This window comes from Euphorbia lathyris, chromosome 5, assembly GCF_963576675.1.
Source record: "Euphorbia lathyris chromosome 5, ddEupLath1.1, whole genome shotgun sequence".
Classification (NCBI taxonomy): Eukaryota; Viridiplantae; Streptophyta; class Magnoliopsida; order Malpighiales; family Euphorbiaceae; genus Euphorbia; species Euphorbia lathyris.
In genome coordinates this window covers 3,810,522-3,831,755 of record NC_088914.1, presented here as the reverse complement: position 1 = coordinate 3,831,755, position 21,234 = coordinate 3,810,522, and the positions used below count along the sequence as shown (strand labels likewise).

General features: G+C 30.1%; 1 protein-coding gene across 2 annotated transcripts; it reads right to left on the bottom strand.

Moving 5' to 3' along the window:
- Positions 1-680: 680 nt before the first annotated feature.
- On the bottom strand, positions 681-19,728 carry LOC136230678 (serine carboxypeptidase 1-like). Of its 2 annotated transcripts, XM_066019833.1 has the most exons (14): positions 19,540-19,728; positions 19,332-19,468; positions 16,298-16,374; positions 15,027-15,149; positions 12,533-12,635; positions 10,950-10,987; positions 10,430-10,534; positions 8,309-8,386; positions 6,554-6,796; positions 4,669-4,734; positions 4,442-4,563; positions 2,761-2,874; positions 995-1,040; positions 681-875 (listed from the first exon to the last, which is right to left on the bottom strand). In XM_066019833.1, exons 1-14 carry the CDS (start codon positions 19,686-19,688, stop codon positions 792-794), a joined length of 1,485 nt encoding a protein of 494 aa, XP_065875905.1. In that variant the 5' UTR covers positions 19,689-19,728; the 3' UTR covers positions 681-791. The 2 variants fall into 2 exon arrangements, with proteins under 2 accessions (XP_065875905.1, XP_065875906.1); XM_066019834.1 differs by lacking the exon at positions 6,554-6,796.
- Positions 19,729-21,234: the final 1,506 nt, after the last annotated feature.

The following is a 21,234-nucleotide window of genomic DNA, read 5'->3' as shown; positions in this document are numbered from 1 at the left end:
ATTAAATTGCAAGAGATAGTAAGATGAGCTTTTGTTGTGCATGCTTCAAGGCTGATGGGAATTTGTGTGCGAGGGTGTGTCAGATAAGACAGAAAGCATTACAAGCAAATTGGCTCAGGTCTGTTAGACCCTCTCTAAATCCAAAATTCTAATTTTTTTTTCACCTGTTAGGTCATCTCTAAATCTAAAATCCTAATTTTTTTTTTGTCTGTTAGGCCCAATTCTTTTTTTTTTCCTAAATCCGATTTTTTCTATTAGACATTTTTTTTACATGTTAAGAATCTTAAACACAATGTAGCTTAATTTTGAGAAGTTTTACATAAATTTGAACAAGTTCGATTTATCAATTTTCTTTTTTACATACCACGTGTAAAATCGGCCCCCAACCGAACAATACTGTATTCACCACTAATTACAGGCACATTGAAATACCTTAAGCTAATCTCATCTTCCTTCTTCATTTAATGCTCCATTTCATAGATCAGTAAGTTCAACATGCTCATTTCATTTTCCTCTAAAATTATATATTTTACAGTTCAAAATTATTTTTTTACTATTTTTCTACAATTAAATCAGACATAAAAATACAGATAAAATAACATCTGCAAGTATAATCGATCAACCGCTCAATGTGTCAAATTAAAAGATTAACGACTTAATTAGCAAAAATCGAGTAGATAAGAGGACTCATAATGCTTCTTTCCAAAAATAGAAATACAATTGAGTAAAAATAAATTATTTCAAAATGTAAATATTGTTTTTCCAACTAATTATGAAATTAATTAAATTAATTAGATTGGTTTACCATCTAACCAACGAGTATAAAAATCTAATGACTCCTGTGGCTTGTATTCAGGAACAGTATGCCCTGCACCCTGAAATCAATTAATTTTCATTTATTAATTTCTTAATCATAATTAGTATATTTAAGATTTAATTAGGAAATTATGAGATAATTATAATAATTTAAGCTTAAATATATAATTATATTTACCTTTATGGTTAGAAATATGAGGTTCTTGTCATATCCTTGCAAATATCTGCAATAAAAATGATTAATCCATTATTAAAACAAAAAGGAAAATTGTATGGGAGTAGACATGTTCATGAGACGGGCTGGGCCGGGCACAACGGGCTTTTATCTAAAAATGCTTATCCCAGTTCCAGTCCAGTCCACTGTTAGTTTAGGCGGGTTAGGCTCGGGTTCAAAAATCAAATCCCAAATCCAGCCTATATAAGCTCACCTATATATATATATATATATATATATATATATAACTTTTTTTCTCATAAAAAATAAAATTTGTACTTAAAAATAAATATTAATATTAATAGAAGGACCAGACTGGACCAGCTCGTGCTATTTTTATAAATCTCAAACCCGTCCAAAATATAAGCGGCCTTTAGCGGACCTGGGTCATAGCCATCTTTCCCCAAACCCGTCTTTTTTAAGGATAATTTTTTTTGTCCAAGCCCCGCCGAGGGGACACGGGCCTGGGTGGACCGGGCGGATACCTAGACCCGTGAATAAGTCTAATTGGGAGGTTAATGTTTTTGGAAAAGTGTAGATATATAACTAATATAAGAAACAATATGATCTTATTATTTAAAATTTTAAAGTGGAGCAATTTTGTACACAGACGGTAACGATCCGATCTAGAGTGGATGATGTCGGGGTAGAAGGTCTGAGTAAGGAGTGATCCTAAGTAATGATAATATGGGCAGGAATGAATTGAATCTCACATTAAAAATGGAGAGAGACTGATTTAGGGTTATTAGTAAAGTGTGTATTCAATACATGTAGATAAGTTTAAAGTCGTGAGGCCTAAGATGTTGGATTTGGGAAATATCTATATGGTATTGGGCCAGGATGTTACAATTGGTATCAAAGATGACTCTCCATGTACGATATGTGGTTCGGGGACGAACTAGGCGAAAGATGGTCGCGCCGGATAGAAGACATGAACATGAGTGGTCCTAAGGGATGTCGACGAGGATATGAATAAACTGAATCCCGCATTAGAGAGCGACTAGAGCTTATTAGTAAAGTGTGTACAATAAACACACCGTAGATGAAAATGGGGTGACCAGTGGTGTAACCACCCCCTTAAGTATCCATATAAGGGTTTGTTCTCAATGATTATGGGTGTCTGTGCCACCTGTCTCTACCATTTGCCCAGGTCAGAGTCTCATTTTATAAGTTCTCATATCTATGTCCAAAATTGTTCAACGAATCGTTATTTGGATTCAAAATTGCTCCATATTAAAAATGTTAAAGACAACTACTATTTTTTATTTTAGGGATATATTTGCACTCCCCCAAAATGTTATCTCAATAGGCCAGTTTATCAATATTAGTAGCTTTGATTGTTTTTTTTTTCTAACTATCTGATATATCTGCACTCTCCCCAAAACTTTCTCACTAAGTATTTTAATCACAACTGCATTCTCGTTTTCAGGATTCGAACTCTGATTGAATGGTTAAGCTGATCCAGTACTTTAACCACCTGGACCACATGCTTAGTGATAAAATTGATGATGTTAATAGTAAAGTTACTATTAGGTAATAATGATAGAAAAAGTTCTACAGTAGTTCAGGCCCAATTAGTCTGGACATTTTAGATTGTGACATGTCAGTAAATATGATGATGTGTCATAATTTGAATGCTTCCGAACCAATTTGGTTCTGAATCATTCTAGAAATTTTGCAACGTTAGAAATATTTTCGTAACTTCGAGATAATTAAATTTAAAAACTTACCCAGCAACTTGATCATTAGAAATCCATGGTCTCCATTCATCAACAACCTTATATCCAAGTGATCTAGTCCATGCTTGGGTCCCAGTGAAGGGCACACACATATCATGGTCTCCACTGCATGTGATTAATAATTAACAAATTAATTAAAATTATTGTCACTAATTATATTATTATGGTTATAATTAATTAATATTGACGAAAAAACATCATGAAATATTTGATCTTTTAATTTTGGCAAAAAAAAAAAAAAACTTTACGAGGCTTCTGATTTTTCCGATTTTAATGTATTGAGTTTTTGATCTTTCCTTTCAACGCATTTTCTAAGGTATTGAATGATTAGAGGCCTTATGATATTTTTTACCTTTAAATTTTGTTGATTAAATGACCGTTCGATTCTTCTTTTTATAATTTCTTGTTGTTGTTTTACTCCAAGCAATAAATATAAAAATGTTTAATTAGGAGTGAAAAACAGATGCCAACTAGTAGCTATTTTGGAAGAAAAATATCTAAAATCTATCGGCTACCAACAAGAATAAATAATAAACAGTAACAAATAAATTAAACGTGCTCTAAGCTTCCGATTACATCAATCATAATCCCATAAATTAAGCTCTAGTCAATAGAAAAATTTTGAACATCAAACCGAGTTAAAACTTAAAAGTACATCATTCATTTCATTAGTATTTCAAATTAACTGTTTGCGAGCATTTTTTTATATGCATGTTGTGGCTATACGGATACTGTAAAGATATCATTTCGAACCGTAAAAAATACAAATTCGTATATGGATAAAATATGTCACGCGCTTTTAAATGAATTTGATGTTCATGACTAATTTATATTGTTAACTATCGACTTAATGTATGAGATTATAATTGATCTAAAGTCCAGTATCTCAAAATTAAAAGATCATAGATTTAATTGAGAAAGATCGAAAAAAAAATAAGCGACCTTAGGATGTTTTCTTTTTTTTCTTAACATATATTAAGTCTCTTCAACTTGCACCCAAACTGTTAACCACTCCCTAAACTTTCAAAACGGTTTTCTCGTTCTCTCAACTTGGTTAAACTACCAAAACTAGCTCAAGTTGAGACGAAAGATAGGTTATTTTAAGGAAGTTGAGGTGGCAGAAACTTCGTTATAAAGTTGTGGTGGCCTAGCCTCCTGAACTTTCAAAAGTTTCAAATAACCTCATATTTTTATCGAATTGCATTCAATAACCTCATATTTTTTTTATCAAATTGCATTCAATAACCTCTTATTTCTCAATAAAATTCGTTGGATGTAGAAAATGGGTGGCACGCTCTACCACATGTCAAAGTACTTGTCACACGTTAAAAACAAAATGCCAAATAGACAAATAATTAGGAGCTTTTGAAATTTTACGGAGCAATTAAAGTTTTGGGTCATTAAATGCAATTAGACAAAAATAAGGTTTATTAAATGCAATTGGATAAAAATAGGGGTTACTGAATACAATTAGACAAGAATAAAAGGTCATTTATAACTTTTGAAAGTTCATAACGCGGTTGAACTTTTGAGCCAAGTATATGGGACAATAGACGTATTAAATCCCGATAAATCGTTTCAAACACGTCGGAGTGATGACAAAAAAGTCGTTTTGAAAATTTAGAAGATCATTAGACGTTTGAGTGCAAATTCTCGGGATCGAAATTCATACCTGTAAATAAGAGCTCTATAACCTTGGCTAGTTAGACTTTTATGATAAGGAATCATACTTCCAACACCATATTCATAGTCTATTCTACTAGAACAAAGCTCCCATGGACCAGCAATTGATTTCTGTTAATTAAAAATTAAAATTTTTAATCAACTACTAATTATAATTAAATGTACAAATAAAATTAATTAATGAGAAATTATTGAAAATTAGAAGTAAAACTTTACTGGCTCAGCATGAATTGCTTTTCGAACTGATTCATCGTTTAACCATCTCGTTGCAACTTCATCGCTCTGTAGTCAACCAAAAAAAACAAGTAAATACACAAAATCCGATTCGGATTTGAATTGGAAAGAATCCTTAAAGGAGTAGAACAACAATTGTTTTTTTTTATCATTTATGCGACTCGAACTTGATAAAAAAACATATCGCGTTAAGAAACTTCAAAGTTGAATCAAGACTTAAGACATCCTAAGTTCCTTTTACTTGATCCAAGAAACTCAACTGTCTTTCATACTTTGAAAACATCTCATTTACCTATAAGACAAAATTTAGTTTTTTTCATAAAAATAACCGACACGTGGATGTCATTTGTCGTTTCGATCAGAGGTTTAAGTTGACTCATGCTGACATGTCACATACATCATCATTTTGATGTTTTTTAATCACTGAAATTGTCAGAGTGACCTAATTGAGATAAAACTCAAAATTGAGTGATTTTATTGAGACAAATTGAAGTTGAGTGACCATTTTGAGACAATTATGTAAGTTCAGTGACTAATGATGCATTTAACGACCTTAAAATGAAAATTTTCAAGAATTAAAATTGTTTAGTATCATATTTACTATGGAACCATATTTTTAATTTTTCAAAATCATCATTTTTTGAGTTTTCTCTCTCTAAACATTAACTTTCTCTCTCGTAAAAAAAATCACCTAAATGATCTCAAACCTAAAAAGTTGAAGAATTAAAGTTACTTAAAATATCATTTAGCTCTTGAAATTTTCATTTCGATATCGTTATCGGTCAAATTTTCACAAAGTGAACCCAAATATAAAATTTTGGAAATCATAGGGTTATTGCAAAACAAAATACCACATGTACCCATCTCCAAATTGACGAAACCACAGGGAATCCACTTATAATTAACCCTAAATTATTTACCGTACAATAAATATTATGCATACACATGTAAATTTTTTATTTTATATTAGGCTTAATACATCATTTGGTCTCTGAACTTGTCCAAAAAATTTGATTGGCCCCCTAAACTTTCAAAGTGTCTCGATAGCTCTCTCAACTCATATAAAATGTCCAATTAGCTCCATGAATTTGCGTAAAATGTAATCAATTGACCACCCAATTCCAAAAAAGTAAGTTAAATGCGGAACATTTTAAAATCTAACTAAATCACTGAACCAAATTAAATAAATAAGGGTAATTAATTTATTAGTCCCTATATTTTGACAAAACACACTGTTTAGTCCCTATATTTTAAAAAACATACGGTAAAGTCCCTAGCCTTTTTCTCAATGAACTGTTTAGTCCTTCCGTCTGTTTGTTAGATTTTTTTACCGTTTATGAATTCAGAAATGACTAAATTACCCTTTACTATTTACCAGTCAAAAGCAATTCACACCTCCATGTCTTTCTTTCACAACTCACGTTTTAAAAAAATGGAGAAAGGCTTGAATCCCTACCCCATAATCGAATCACTCATGTTCACTCTTCCTGTTTGAATTGAAGGTAGAAATCGATTCAAATCTCTCTCGCTTACTCTTTCTGTTAGAATTGAAGGTGGAAATCCTCTTACTCTCAATGGTGAGTTTAATTTGACTCAAATCCAAATTGACTAACAGAATCTTCATGAGAGTCTAACGGCAGAGACTAAACAGTTCATCGAGAAAAACGTTAGGGATCTTACAGTATGTTTTTGAAAATACAGGGACTAAACAGTGTGTTTTGTCAAAATATAGGGACTAATAAATTAATTACCCAATAAATAACAGAACTAAACTACAATTTCGGTTCTATTTCAATTCAGTTATCGATTATCGATCAATTTTGGTCACCGAAATTAAAAAGTGGAAATTAAGGAAAAGAATACTTACAAAACAAGGAACCATGCCTTGTAAAGCTAGATTAGGCCACAAAGGGAGGTTACCATCTTTGTCTAATTTCCATAGAGGCCAAGCTCGACCAAACATTCTCTTTCTAACCTTCAATGGCCTTTCTGTTTTCCCTAATTCTTTGAAGCTACTAGGCAAACTTGAGTTTACTTTACCATTTTGTTGTGTTTCTGGATCATGATAGCATGGTTCAAGGATGTCATATATGTTGAGGTCCGAGAGAGACTGATCCAAACAAAAATTATAACAAAATTAGTAATTAAATTGTCAAATTTTGTTCGGGAGGGTCTATTTTGCCCGAATAACGTTGTTCGGGAAGCTCAATTTTGTTCTTATAGTACAAAAGAACTCATGGTGTGTTTGACATTGCTTTTCTAGACCATAAAATAGTTTTCCAGGCTTTTTTAGCTTAAAGCAGAATTTAGTAAATGCAAAACTGTTTTTTTTTTAATTGGGAAAGCTGAGAAAAAGCTGCTTTCAGCAAAAGCTACAATTTATAGCTTTTTGAGAAAGTAGTTGTCACAACTTATCAAAGAATCTGATAGTCATAAAAAAAAGTTATAACTTTCAATATAATCTAATATTATATATTATATATTTTTTATTTATTGGCTTTTAGAACTTTTGTTGTGTTTTTACCAAATAGTCACCGGCGTTTTCTCACAGCACTTTTCCTCACAGCGGGTTTTATTGGCTACATTAATGCCAACTGGGCCACAATTTTGCTCTTATAATAGAAACTCTAGCTCAATTTTAATTCCGTTGCTAATTTCATACATATTTACTTAGAAAAGGGTAAAAATGAAATAGGGGCAAAAGTGAAGTATTTTATACTGTAAGAGTAAAATTAATCTTTTCCAATAACTTCGGGGAAAATTTGACTCTCTTACTACTTTTATAACATGCAAAATGGATGAGAGTCAAACTCACCCATAACGTTGAGGTAGACTAATCAAAACAATATATACCACAAAATTAGTAATTAAATGATTGAAATTTTATTCATGAGAGTCTATTTTGCCCGAATAACGTTATTCGGAAAGCTCAATTTTACATTTTTTACGAAGAATTCCGTTGCTAATACGGTTCGCATTTACTTAGAAAAGAGTACAATTGAGCTAGGTCTCAATTTCTATCATGAGGGTATAATTGAGCTAAATTTTCTATTGTGGGAGCAAAGTGGGGTATTTTATACTATAAAGGTAAAATTGATATTTTACCATAATAACCTTAGGAAAAAATGGGTAAGGGTCAAATTCATCTATAATATTAAGGTCTGAGAGAGACTAATCAAAACAATATACACTACGAAATTAGTAATTAAATGAGTAAAATTTTAATCATAAGCGACAATTGTTACCAAATACGTATTCGGGAAGCTTAATTTCGTTTATTGCACAAAACGACTCAATTATGCTTTTATAGTAGACACTTTAGCTCGATTTTACCCTTTTTATGAAGAATTTCGCAGCTAATTTCGTTAGCATTTTACTTAGAGAATGGTGTAATTGAGGTAGATTTTCTATAATAAGGGTGTAATTGCGCTAAATTTTCTCTGTGGGGGCAAAAGTGGGGTATTTTATACTATAAAAGTAAAATTGATATTTTCCAATAATCTTAGGTCTAAGAGAGACTAATCAAAACAACATATACAAAAGAATTTGTTAAAAAAATTATATACATTTTAGAAAATTAATGAATTGCAATTAGCAGTAATTAAGAGTAGATAAAACTAACCCGATCTAGTTTGTCGAGACTTATCTCGCAATTAGTAGTAGGATTGTAATAGTTTTCTTTACACGAGCTTCCAATTTCCTGAAACATGTTTATCTCTGTAAATAATCCGATATTAAATTAAAATTAAGATTATTTTATTTAATATGGTAAATTACAAGGGCTAATTACTAATCTAACCTATTTGAAGGGATCCATTAATATATTTGACGCACTTCCCTTTCATCTTATCAAATATGTTAATACACTCCTCAAATGAGCTGGATTAGTAATCAGCCCAAATTATAATTGAGAGTACGAAAAATTGAGTAAAATTTAGATAATTATATAGTTTTATGGTTTAATACATCATTTGTCCCCAGAACTTTCAAAGTGTCTTGATAGCCCCTCAATTTGTATAAAATGATGAATTAGTCCCCCGAACTTGCGTAAAATGTAATCAATTAATCACTCGGTTGCAAAAAAAAAAAAAAAAAAAGCTACATGCGGAAGATGTGTTGCATGCACCATAGAATGTTATTACATAATTCATAGAATAAATTAAAAATGAAGTTCTTACTTACTCAACTATAAAACTTGTCTTCTCTAATATTAGAGTTGTATACTCCGACTTTGATCGTTTTACTTTTTTTTAAGACGCGTGCGATACATAGTCGGTATTTAACTTAATTTTTTTTTCCAACTGAGTGATTAATTGATTACATTTTTTTTGGTAGAATTAATTGATTACATTTTACGCAATATCAGGGGGTTAACTGGACATTTTATACCAGTTCAGGGGCTAATTGTATATTTTATATAAGTTGATAGGACTTATCAAGACACTTTAAAAGTTCAAAAGACCAATCAAATATTTTGGACAAGTTCAAGAGACAAATGATATATCAAACCTAGTTTTATTGAGAGACGGGATGCATGTAGCGCCATTGCATCCCCATCCATCATACTGAGAGATGAGTTTTATGTTCAGATTTAACTAATTTATTGGCAAGTACATGTGTATAATGTGACAAAAAAAAAATGAGAAGCTCATTACTGGGTTAAATGTATCATTGTCGGTGAACTTTTATAATTGTGTCAAAATGGTCACTCAAATTCAATTTGTCTCAATAAATTCAAACTTTGAATTTTGTCTCAACAAAGTCATTCCGGCGACTTTAAAAATAAAAAACACCGAAAAAATGACGTGATTACCACATAGTCAATTTTAACCGCTGATCGAAACGATACCTGACTGACACCTAGATGACACATGCCATTTTGCTCAGCTAGGTGGAAGCCTCGTGTCGTTTCATTCAACAATGAAAGTTGACTAGTGTTGACATGGAAATCACGACATATTTCTAGTGTCTTTTTATTCTTGAAGTTGTCGGAGTGCTTTTATTGAGATAAAATTTAAAGTTGAACTATTTTATTAAGACAAGTTGAAGTTTAATGACTATTTTGAGATAACCATAAAAATTCAGTAACTAATAGTACATTTAACCCGCTCAATACATAAACTTACATATTTTTCTATCTGTAAATGCAAGAACTTTTTTTATATATTTTTTTTTGTAGGAGGATGAGTTCCAACCCACAACCTCTTGTCTCAATTTTTTTTTATCATGCTTTGTACTAGAATTTAATTAGTTTTAATTTGGATTAATTTCAAATAAATGTTATATAGTTTCATGTTTTTACAAATCAGGTACTTGTAGTTTTTTTTGTTACAAATCGAACCTTATGGTTTGCAAAATTTTTATTTTTTATTAAGTTTCCCAAATTTGGCCGATAACGACCTTAGAATGAAAATTTTCAAGAATTAAAGTTGTTTAGTATCATTTTATTATAGAATCATATTTTTTATTTTTCCGAAATCATCATTTTGGAGTTTTCTCCCTTATAAAAAAACAAGAGCTAAATAACCTCAAACCTAAAAAGTCGAAGAATTAAAGTTGTTTAAAATACAATTTTATTCTTGAAAAAGGTTGTTATCGGCCAAATTTGACAAAGTCAATAAAAAATGAAAATTTTACGAACCTATTTGAAATTAACCCATTAATTAATTATAATTTACCACATTGGATAGAAAATTAATTAGCATTAATAAATAAAAAATTAATGAAATATATTTAGACCTACTTGAAATATATCATCAGAGATAAGACCCATCCCATGTGCAAAAGGAATAAGAGCATTAATACCATCAAATTGACTATGTGATGCTCCATTTCCCACCAAATAACCCTGCAAATACACATTTCTAATTCTTTAGGGACTGAAAATGAAATTTTCCAGATTATAAAATTGAATTTCTAATTTATTTTGTAGGATCCGTTTTATCCTAAAATACAATTTAATCTTTTAACTCGGTATTTGAGATCAAATTAGTCTTAAACGACGTATAAAAAATAAGAACTACGATCGACAAAATGTAATTTTGGCTTAAACCTAATTAGGGGTTACGACCATCGGACTGGTCGGATCTCACAAGTTTGCACTAAAAAACATTCAGCTCAAAACCAATCCACCCGTTATGAATTTAATCGGACTCAGATCGAGTCATACTAGCCGACCTATTTGTGTAGATCCGAACCTCATAAAGCAATAGGTGGGCTTAAACGGGCCTAATTGAATGAAAAGTAACATACACGTTACATACCTTGAAATTGATAATGGGTTTTTGGCCTGCTTTAATTCCTGCAACAAAGAAGTAGTTAGTCAAACTAGAACTAGACCAGTCCACGGATTTGGGTACTCGTCCGGTCTGTCTAGGTCCGTTTCTCTAGGTTCGAATTTGGAGAAGAAAATTTGACCTTAGACCCAGACCGTTAAAGACTGTTTATTTTTTCGGCGAAGTTGAAATTTATAAATATTGCACAGGTCAGCCCAATCCGACCCGCTCTATTAATATCAATTAGTGAAAAAGTACGTAGTCATAATAGAACTAAACCAGTCCACGGGTTCGAGTGTCCCGTACAATCCGTCCAGACCCATTTTCTTAGGATTAGGTTTGGACAAGAAAATTTGACCTTGACCTAGCCTATATTTGAAAGGGTTTAGGATTTATAAAAATAACACGGACCTGCTCTATTAATATTAATTAGTGATAAAGTACTTAGCTATATTAGAACTAGACTTGTCCACAAGTTTGACTATTTGTTCGGCCGGCCAAGCCTGTCTCCATTGGTTTGGGCTTGGACAAAAAAATCCGACCTTAGGTCCAATCCGACCAAGGTCTGTTAAAGACCGTCTATTTTTTGGGCAGGTTTGGAATTGATAAAGATAGCACGAATTGACATGCCCTATTAATATTAATTAATGAATTTATATATTTACATACTAAATATTTATTTTTAAGTATAATTTTTTTATATAATTGAAGATTAGGGTAATTAATTTATTAGTCCCTATATTTTGATAAAACACATTGTTTAGTCCCTATATTTTCAAAAACACACGGTAAGGTCCCTAACCTTTTTCTCGATGAACTGTTTAGTCCCTAACGTTTTTATCGGTGAACTTTTTAGTCCCTGCTGCCGTTAGACTCTCATGAAGATTCTGTTAGTCAATTTGGATTTGAGTCAAATTAAACTCACCATTGAGAGTAAGCATGAGTGATTCGATTATGGGTTAGAGATTCTATCCTAACAGGAAGAGTAAGCGAGAGAGATTTGAGTCGATTTCTACATTCAATTCAAACAAGAAGAGTGAGTATGAGTGATTCGATTATGGGTTAGGGATTCAATCATTTCTCCATTTTTTTTGTGAGCGCGAGTTGTGAGAGAAAGACATAGAGGTGTGAATTGCTTTTGACTGATTAATAGTAAATGGTCATTTAGTCATTTCCAAATTCATAAACGGTAAAAAATCTAATAAACAGATGGAAGAACTAAACAGTTTACTGGGAAAAAGGGTATGGACTTTACCGTGTGTTTTTGAAAATACAAAGACTAAACAGTGTGTTTTGACTAATAAATTAATTACCCTAAAGATTATATATATTTTTTCAGATGAGTTTATATGGGTTGAGCTGAGTATAGAAATTGATTTTTAAACCCCGAACCCACCCTAAATCCACCTAACTTAACAGCGGACTAGACTGTGTTTGAATCGAATATTTTTAGATAAAAGCCTGTTAGACCCAGCCCAGCTCGACCATAGACAAGTCTAATTAGAACCTAGGTTTTTCAAAGAAAAAAAAAAAATAATAATAATAAAAAAGAAGTGAATATATGTATTTACCTTTGACTACTTCAAAAGAAAGAGTGGGCACATAAATTCCAGCATAAGATTCACCAGATATATAAAATGGATTCCTCACAAATTCTGGGTATAGTTCAAACCACTGTATTTGCAAAACAAAAAACATGGTTATAAATGAAAAGAAAAAAATAATAATAATACGTGGGTTCGTTTTGTATGCCATTTCACCGATCAAAGATGACAAATCAACGATTTTATTTGCATGAGGTCCGAATGAGCCAATTATAGAGATGTGATAGGTTTTTAAAGAACTTATTTTAAAGGGTAAATAATTTATCAGTCCCCCACCTTTTACCTAACTCACTGTTTAGTCCTCATATTTTGAAAAACATATTGTGAGGTCCTTATATCTCTTGTGAATATTAATCTTTTAGTCATTCTGTCTATTTTTTTTAGATTTTTAACTGTTATATTTATCATAAACAGACAAACAGAAAATAATAGAGTACATGGTCATTTTGTATTCTACTATGGTTGTCTTGAAAGTTAGGATATGTTTGGTTAAGAATCTAAAAAAAGTAGACAAAAGGACCAAATGATCAATATTGACAAATCATAAGGATCTTATAGTGTGTTTTGCAAAATAGAGGAATTAAACAGTGTATTACGTAAAAAAAAGTGGGGACTAATAAATTATTTACCCTATTTTAAATGTTCCGGTGTCAAAAGTAAAATATGCCAAGTTTAATGGGAAAATTACACAGAAATTCATTTTTTAAAAATTATTTACAACTATGTCAAGTGATAATTTTAGATTATGTCAAATTAGTAAAATCAATACTTTTAATATATTTTAAGAATTAGAATTTATAAATTAGAAATCTAGAATATATTTTATAGGGTTTATGATTTATGAATTAGAGTCTAGAATTTTTAAATTATAGTGTAAAATCATAATATATAGAGAATAGTGACATATTAAGAATTAAGTTTAGTGATACATAACTTAATTGTAATTTCATGTATTTGACCCATTTTTTTAGGGTGAATTACATAAACATCACCTATGATAATAATATTTTGGCTTTAATCAAATTGATAATTTTTATTTGTATGATATCAAATAGGTTCTTTTTATTTTAGAAATGGCATACACTAATAACCACCATCTTTTAACCTTATTCAAAATAAATAGTTATTGATAACTTTCATATTGACAAAATTCAAAATAAAATTTGACATAACCATAAAATTTTCATGACATGTGATTTTCCATATAGTTTTTTTTTTTTTTTGAAGAAATTACAAGTAAAATCAGTTTTGAAATTTTTATTCTACCTTTGTTAAATATACAGTTATTTTTTTATTTTTTAAAAACAAAAAAAAAAAACAGTTTTATAGATTTAATTTGATGTTAAAAGTATTGTTAGTTTTAAAAATAATTAGTCTAAACATGATTATTATGCAACTTACCTTTTTTTTTACCAAAGCCCAGTTAAGGCCCACTTAATTTCCCTTCTATATATGCTCGGGTCAATTACATGAATATCATAATTAAGTACAAAATTACAACTAAATCATATCACCAAACTTAATTCTTAATATGTCATTATTCTCTATTTATTGTGATTTTACATTATAATTTAAAAATTATAGATCCCAATTCATTAATTCTAAACCCTAGAAAATATATTATAGACACCTAATTTATAAATTCTAATCTTGAAAATATATGAAAAATGCTGATTTTACTAGTTTGACATAATTCAAAATCATTACTTGACGTAGTTGTAAATAATTTTTCGAATATGAATTTCTGTGTAAATTTCCCTATATGCTCGGACTTTAAACTAAGTGGAACTTACAAGCCCAGCTCAAGCACGTCCATTTAAATATTTTAAAAAAATATTATTATTTTATTTAGAAATAAGGGTCCATTTTGCCCCTAAGATTAATGGAAAAGTTCAATTTGAACCTCGTCATACAAAACAACTCAATTTTACCCAAATAGTAAAAATCCTAATTCAATTTTACCATTTTCCAAGAAATTCCGTATGCTAATTTTTGTTGATATTTACTTATAAAAGGATAAATTCGAAATGAATATGGTTAAGATTAAATTGAATAGTTAATATCAGTAATGAAATAATTAGGACAAAGTAGGGGTCATATCTATTGAGAATAAAATGAGAGAAAATCGACTAAGGTGGTTTGACCATGTGAGACGTAGAGCGCTTGATGCACCGATTAGGAGAACCGAAGAGTGGCAAAGGGATGTAGTGGTGAGGGGTAGGGGAAGACCTAAGCAAACTTGGAGGAGGGTGATCGAGAGTGATATGAGTTTACTGGGAATTGAGGAAAATATGGTAGTGGATAGGACGGAGTGGAGGGAGCGAATTTGTGTCGCTGACACGACTTGATTTCACGGTTTTATATGATGGTTCATGTTAGCCGATCCCGAATCATTTCGGGACTAAGACTTTGTTGTTGTTGTATTTATTTTAGCAAATTTGATAATAAATTTAAAAGTTACCTTAAGTAGAAAGGTATGAGTATCAACTGCAGTTTGAATGTCACCAGTTGTGTACTTACTGACATTTTTGGAGTAAGAAAGCCCTACCGCACAAGGAGAGTCCAAATATATTATATTTGATACCTAAAAAGAAAAATTATAAATTAAATAAAAAAGCATAATTAAAATTAAAAAAATTGAATATAAATTAGAAAAAAGATTAATTTCAAAAAAATCTACCTAGTTTCGCTAATTTGCAGATTAGTTCTTATATTTTTTTTTGGCTTAATACATCATTCGTCCCATGAATTTATTCAAAAAGTTTCATTGACCTCCTAAACTTTCAAAATGTTCTGATAGCCTTATGAACTTGCATAAAATGTTCAGTTAGCCCTTTAAACTTATGTAAAATGTAATCAATTAATCATTCGATTGTAAAAAAAAAGTAAGTTAAATGCGGAAAATATGTTACACGTGCTCTAGAATGTTATTACATAATTCACAAAATAGATTAAAACATATTAAAAAATAAGTTCTTATTTGTTCAACTATAAAACTTTTCATTCTCTAATATTAGTATCGCATACTCTGACTGACCGTGGCCATTTTACCTTTTTAAGATGCATGCAATATATCTTACACATTTAAATTACTTTTTTTTTATAACCGAGTGATTAATTGATTATATTTTACGAAAGTTGAGAGGGATAAATATTTTATGCAAGTTCAATGTGCTATTGGAACATTTTGAAAGTTCAGGGGCCAATCATGTTTTTTGGACAAGTTCAGGGGCAAATGTTGTATTAAGCCTTTTTTTAAAAGAAAAGATGACTGGGGTTCTCGTCCATTTATAAATCAATGAATTTTAAGTTGAACTTGCTGATATCAAAATAAAAAATTCCAAAAATTGAATTTGTTAAGTATTATATTTACCATGAAATCACATTTTTTTATTTCTTAAAATCATCATTTTAAAGCTTTATCTCTTTAAACATTCAATTTCTCTCTCCTAACCAAACAACACTTAAATTTATATCAAAATTAAAAAGTTGAAAAATTAAAGTTTTGTAGAATATTATTAATTCTTAAAATTTTTTATTCCGATATTCAGCAACAGTCAAATTGGAAATATCAACGTAAAAATTCTTGATTTGTAACTGGATAAGAACCTCAATTTTCTTTTTTCAATAAAAAACGATAGATATCCATCTACAAATTCGGGAACCATGAAAGGTTTTATTTTTTAAATTAACCCTTAAAAATTTTTTAAAGAGTTACAAAATTTAGATAACCTTGGACCAGCTATATGGATTAAGATGCAATGTGGGCCCACTTCCTTTGGGCTGTCCTTCTTGGAAGTTGAATGGTCCTACAGACATTTATATAAAAGGATCAAATACATGGATATCATAAATAAATACTAAATTACAATTAAATCATATTATCAAATTTAATTCTATGTTATTATTTTCTATATATTACAAATAAAGTATGATTTTACACCCTAATTTAAAAATTCTAGATCCAATTCATAAATTCTAAACCCTATAAAATATATCCTAACACCTAATTTATAAATTCTAATATTTAAAATATATTAAAAATGCTGATTTTACTAGTTTGATATAATTCAAAATCATTACTTGACATAGTTGTAAATAATTTTTCAATTAGTTGTAAATAATTTTTCAAATCTGAATTTTTGTGTAAATTTTCCTATATAAAATTGTAAATTTTTAAGGGCTTCTACATAAATATCATAATTAACTATAAAATTACAACTTAATTAGATTATCAAACTTAATTAATAAATAAAGTATGTTTTTACACTCTAATTTAAATAATTTAAACTCCAATTCATAAATCTTAAACCTTAGACAATATATCTTAGATCCTAATTTATAAACTCTAATTCTTAAAACATATTAAAAATAATGATTTTATTAGTTTGACATAATTATAGATTGTTTTTAAAAAATGTATTTTCATGTAAATCTCCCAATTTTTAACACGATAATACGAAATTTTAAAAAATGTGTTTACTATGATTGCTTTTGTGTCATTTCATCATTTTATCATTGTTAAAAGACAAGGCTGCTTAGACCGTCTAGGTTCTCAAAATCGAGAATTTGTTTCGAACGTTTTTTTGGCCCTTAGACGATTTTTAGCCATCCGCCAAAACAACGTAGAACAAAATAGTTTTTATTATATTGTGAATTTATTGTTTGCTTTATTATAATTTATTTTTTAGTTGTTTCAATTATATTGTTTGTTAAACTGTTGATGTGTTTGTATATTTTTAAAGATATATGTTACAAATATACGTGTTTTTCTAAATTAAATAATTTTATATTATGATTTTTAGGTAGTATAATACATATTTTAATTGAATTTATATAACAATTTGTTGATTAACAAATAAAAAATACAAAATACAAATCCGATTAATTCCCAACTAATCTCCGTTTAATCCCAAAAACCCTATCCGTCCTACTAGCATCTAACCTTTTTTTACAACCTATATATATATATATATAAAATTAATTTTCTATTCTTTAACCAATCAAATAAAGATGCCAAAACACTCATGTGATAGTGTCATCATTTATTCCATTTCTATATGAAACAAAATTGAAATTAGAAAATGCTAAAAATGTCTCTTTCTTAAACAAAAGTTGTGGTTGTAGTACATGACCATATCCTAAACTTTTCAAATCAAATTTATAATAAGGTAAATAATTTATTAGTCACTGTATTTTTACCTAACATATTGTTTAGTCTTCATATTGTAGTAATATATTATTTAATTTTTAACCTTTTTTATTCAAAAGTTTATTCCCTTAGGACTAAATTGATTAAGAATTCAAATGTTTAAGGATTAAACTGTTAAATAGAATAAAAGTTATTGATTAAACAATGTAATAGTATTAAAATATGAGAACTAAACAGTGTGTTGTGTAAAAATATAGGGACTAACCCAATAATGTCATTTTGAGTTTGTATAGGGAGTCATTCCCGATGTGGTTCTAGTAACTATTCGAGTTTGTATAGGAGTAATTCCCGATGCAATTCTCGTAACCGTTTGAGTTTGTATAGAAGTCAATCCCGAAACAATTTTAGTGACCGTTCTAGTTTGTGTATGGGTTATTCCAAAATGGTATTGCTGAACATTTGAGTTTGTATAAAGGGCCATTTTTGACACGTTATGGTGACCGTTTGAGATTGTATAAGGAGTCAACCTGGTGCAGTTCTAGTGACCACTTAAGTTTGTATAGAGAGTCATTCCCGACGAGGTTCTAGTAACCATTCAAGTTTGTATAGGGATTCATTCTCGATAGTGACCGTTTGAGTTTGTATAAGGAGTAATTCCCAACGCGGCTCTGGTGACTGTTCGAGCTTGTACATGGAGTCATTCCCGACACGGTTTTGGTGACCATTCAAGTTTGTATAAAGGGTCGTTTCCGATACGGTTATAGTGACTGTCTGAATTTTTATAGGGAGTCATTCCCAATGATGTTCTAGTGACCATTTGAGTTTGTATAGAGGGTCATTCCTGACCTACAGTTCTATTGGAAAGCATTCTCAACGTGGTTCTGGTGACCATTTTAGTTTGTATATGAAGTCACTCTCGACACATTCGAGTTTGTATATGAAGTCATTCCCGACGCAGTTCTGGTGACCCTTCGAGTTTGTATAGGCAGTCATTCCCGACACAGTTTTACTGACCCTTCGAGCTTGTATAGGCAGTCATTCCCGACACAATTTTTGTGACCGTTTGAGTTTGTATAGAGAGACATTCCTAATATGGTTCTAGTGATTGTTCGAGTTTGTATAGAGGTCATTCCCAATAAGTTTGAGTTTCTATAGGAAGTCATACCTGATACGGTTTTGGTGACCGTTCAAGTTTGTATAGAGAGACATTCCTATCACGGTTCTCATGACCGTTCGAGTTTGTATAGAGAATGATTCCAGACGCAGTTCTAGTGACCATTCAAGTTTGTATAGAGAGGCATTCCTAACACAGTTCTAGTAACCATTCAACTTTGTATAGAAAGTCATTCTCGGCGCGGTTTTAGTCACCATTCGACTTTGTATAGGTATCGTTCCCAAGTCCGAGTTTCTATAAAAAGTCATACCCGACACAGTTTGGTCACCGTTCGAGTTTGTATGGGGAGTTATTCCCAACACTATAGAGAGTTATTCCTAACACGGTTTTGGTCGAGTTCATATACGTGCCATACGCGACGCGATTTCGGTAACCATAAATAGCCACTAAACCAAAATTTCAAAAATTGAATGAGTAGAATATAGAAGAAAGAGAAATACCATGTTCATAAACAAATCCATCAAAGCTAGAACATCCAGGTCCACCATTCAGCCATAGAACAACTGGATCTTTCACAGGATTCCTTTCAGAAACAACGAAGTAGTAGAAAAGATTCTTCTCCTCAAAACTCACATACCTAATTACACATAAATTCAATTAATTTTGAATCAAAACATAACAAAAACTAAATAAATTAAAAAAAATTACCCTGAATAATGATTTGATGGAAATTTTCCATTAAAACCAGGAATTTTGGTGATGAGAGAACCTTTTTGAGCTGCTTCAATGGATAATAAAAAAATATTGGAAAATAATAAAAATAAAACTAATTTCAAGGACTTATTATCCATAGCCATTTTATGGATGTTTGTTTGTTTTTCTTATGGCAATAATTGGTACAATTTCTTGTATATATATATAAAGTAGTGAGAGAAAACATAGGTGAGGTCATGAGGGCATTATTGATAAAGAAAAAGAAAGATAGGGATGAAAAAGTTATTTTCTTTTTTTGGTCAAAGAAAGAGAAAGAATGGAAAAAAGGAGAGTTGGTATGTAAAGTTAAATTCCTATGAGAGAATATTATTTAAAAGGGATTGGAGCAAATTTACCTCTATGGTAAAGTGTAAATTTACTTCTTAAGAGGTAAATCGTTTTACAAGTAAGGTGTTGTTTGATAAAACTGAAAATTAAATGTTGAAAAAATAAGTACTGAATTTTAAGTGTTAAATATTATAGGTACTAAAAATATTGAATGATATAACCTTTATAAAAATATTAATTGTTAATGTTTAACTTAAAATGTTAAGTTAAATATTCTGACTTATTAAAATAATTTTTAGCTTAATTAACTAATTTAAGTGATTATTATCAAACACACTTAAATTAAATAAGTGCTTAATATTTTAATTTAAGTGATTAAGTGAGTTATCAAACAAGGTCTAAGTATGACATGTTCATGAGTTGCGTCGGACCGGACTCGGACTGGTAATCAGACTTTGCATGTAATTACTTTGTCTAAGTCCAACCCAGTCCACCTATATTTATATCAGGTTCGGGCTAGGCTGGGCTAGATTATAAAAAGTAATTTCCAAACCTGACCCTGCCTGCCATCTAATATGTTGATATTAAAAAAATATAAAAATAAATAAATTTTGGGTTAAGGTGCAAAAATACCCCTAATGTTTTGCGTCAGGAGCAATTTTACCCCTAACGTCTAAAATGGTGCAATTTTACCCCTAACGTTTGTATCCAAGAGCAATTTTACCCCTAACGTTGATAAATTGGGTCAATTTCAGAAATAATTCATCAAAATGTCTTCTCGGTCATGAATCATATCATCTACACTTCATATATCCGTCATTTTATCAGTAACAAATCATAAACATATGTTGGGTTGTGAAAAAAATAAAAAAATAAAAAAATATACTGTCTTTTGTACGAATTAGACAAAAAAAATAAAAAAAATCACCGAATTTATAAATATTAATCTTCAATTCTATTATTAAATTATAAAAAACATGAAATCTTTTTTTAGAATGAATTGATATGCAATTGGTACAAAATAATGAACAAAAATATCTGTGTTTTATAATAGTGTTTGAAATTGACCCAAATTACAAACGTTAGGGGTAAAATTGCTCTTGGCTACAAACGTTAGGGGCAAAATTGCACCATTTTAGACGTTAAGGGTAAAATTGCTCCTGACCCAAAACGTTAAGGGTATTTTTGCACCTTAACCCATAAATTTTTTAAGACTTTATTGATATAATTCTCTTAAGTTATTTTCATTACAATGTGGCAAGAACAATTTTTTTCGAGAACACCATCTAATTATATTATTAACTAATTAGATACATTGTTATTAATTTCCTTTTCTCATCTAGTAATCTAATATACTATACA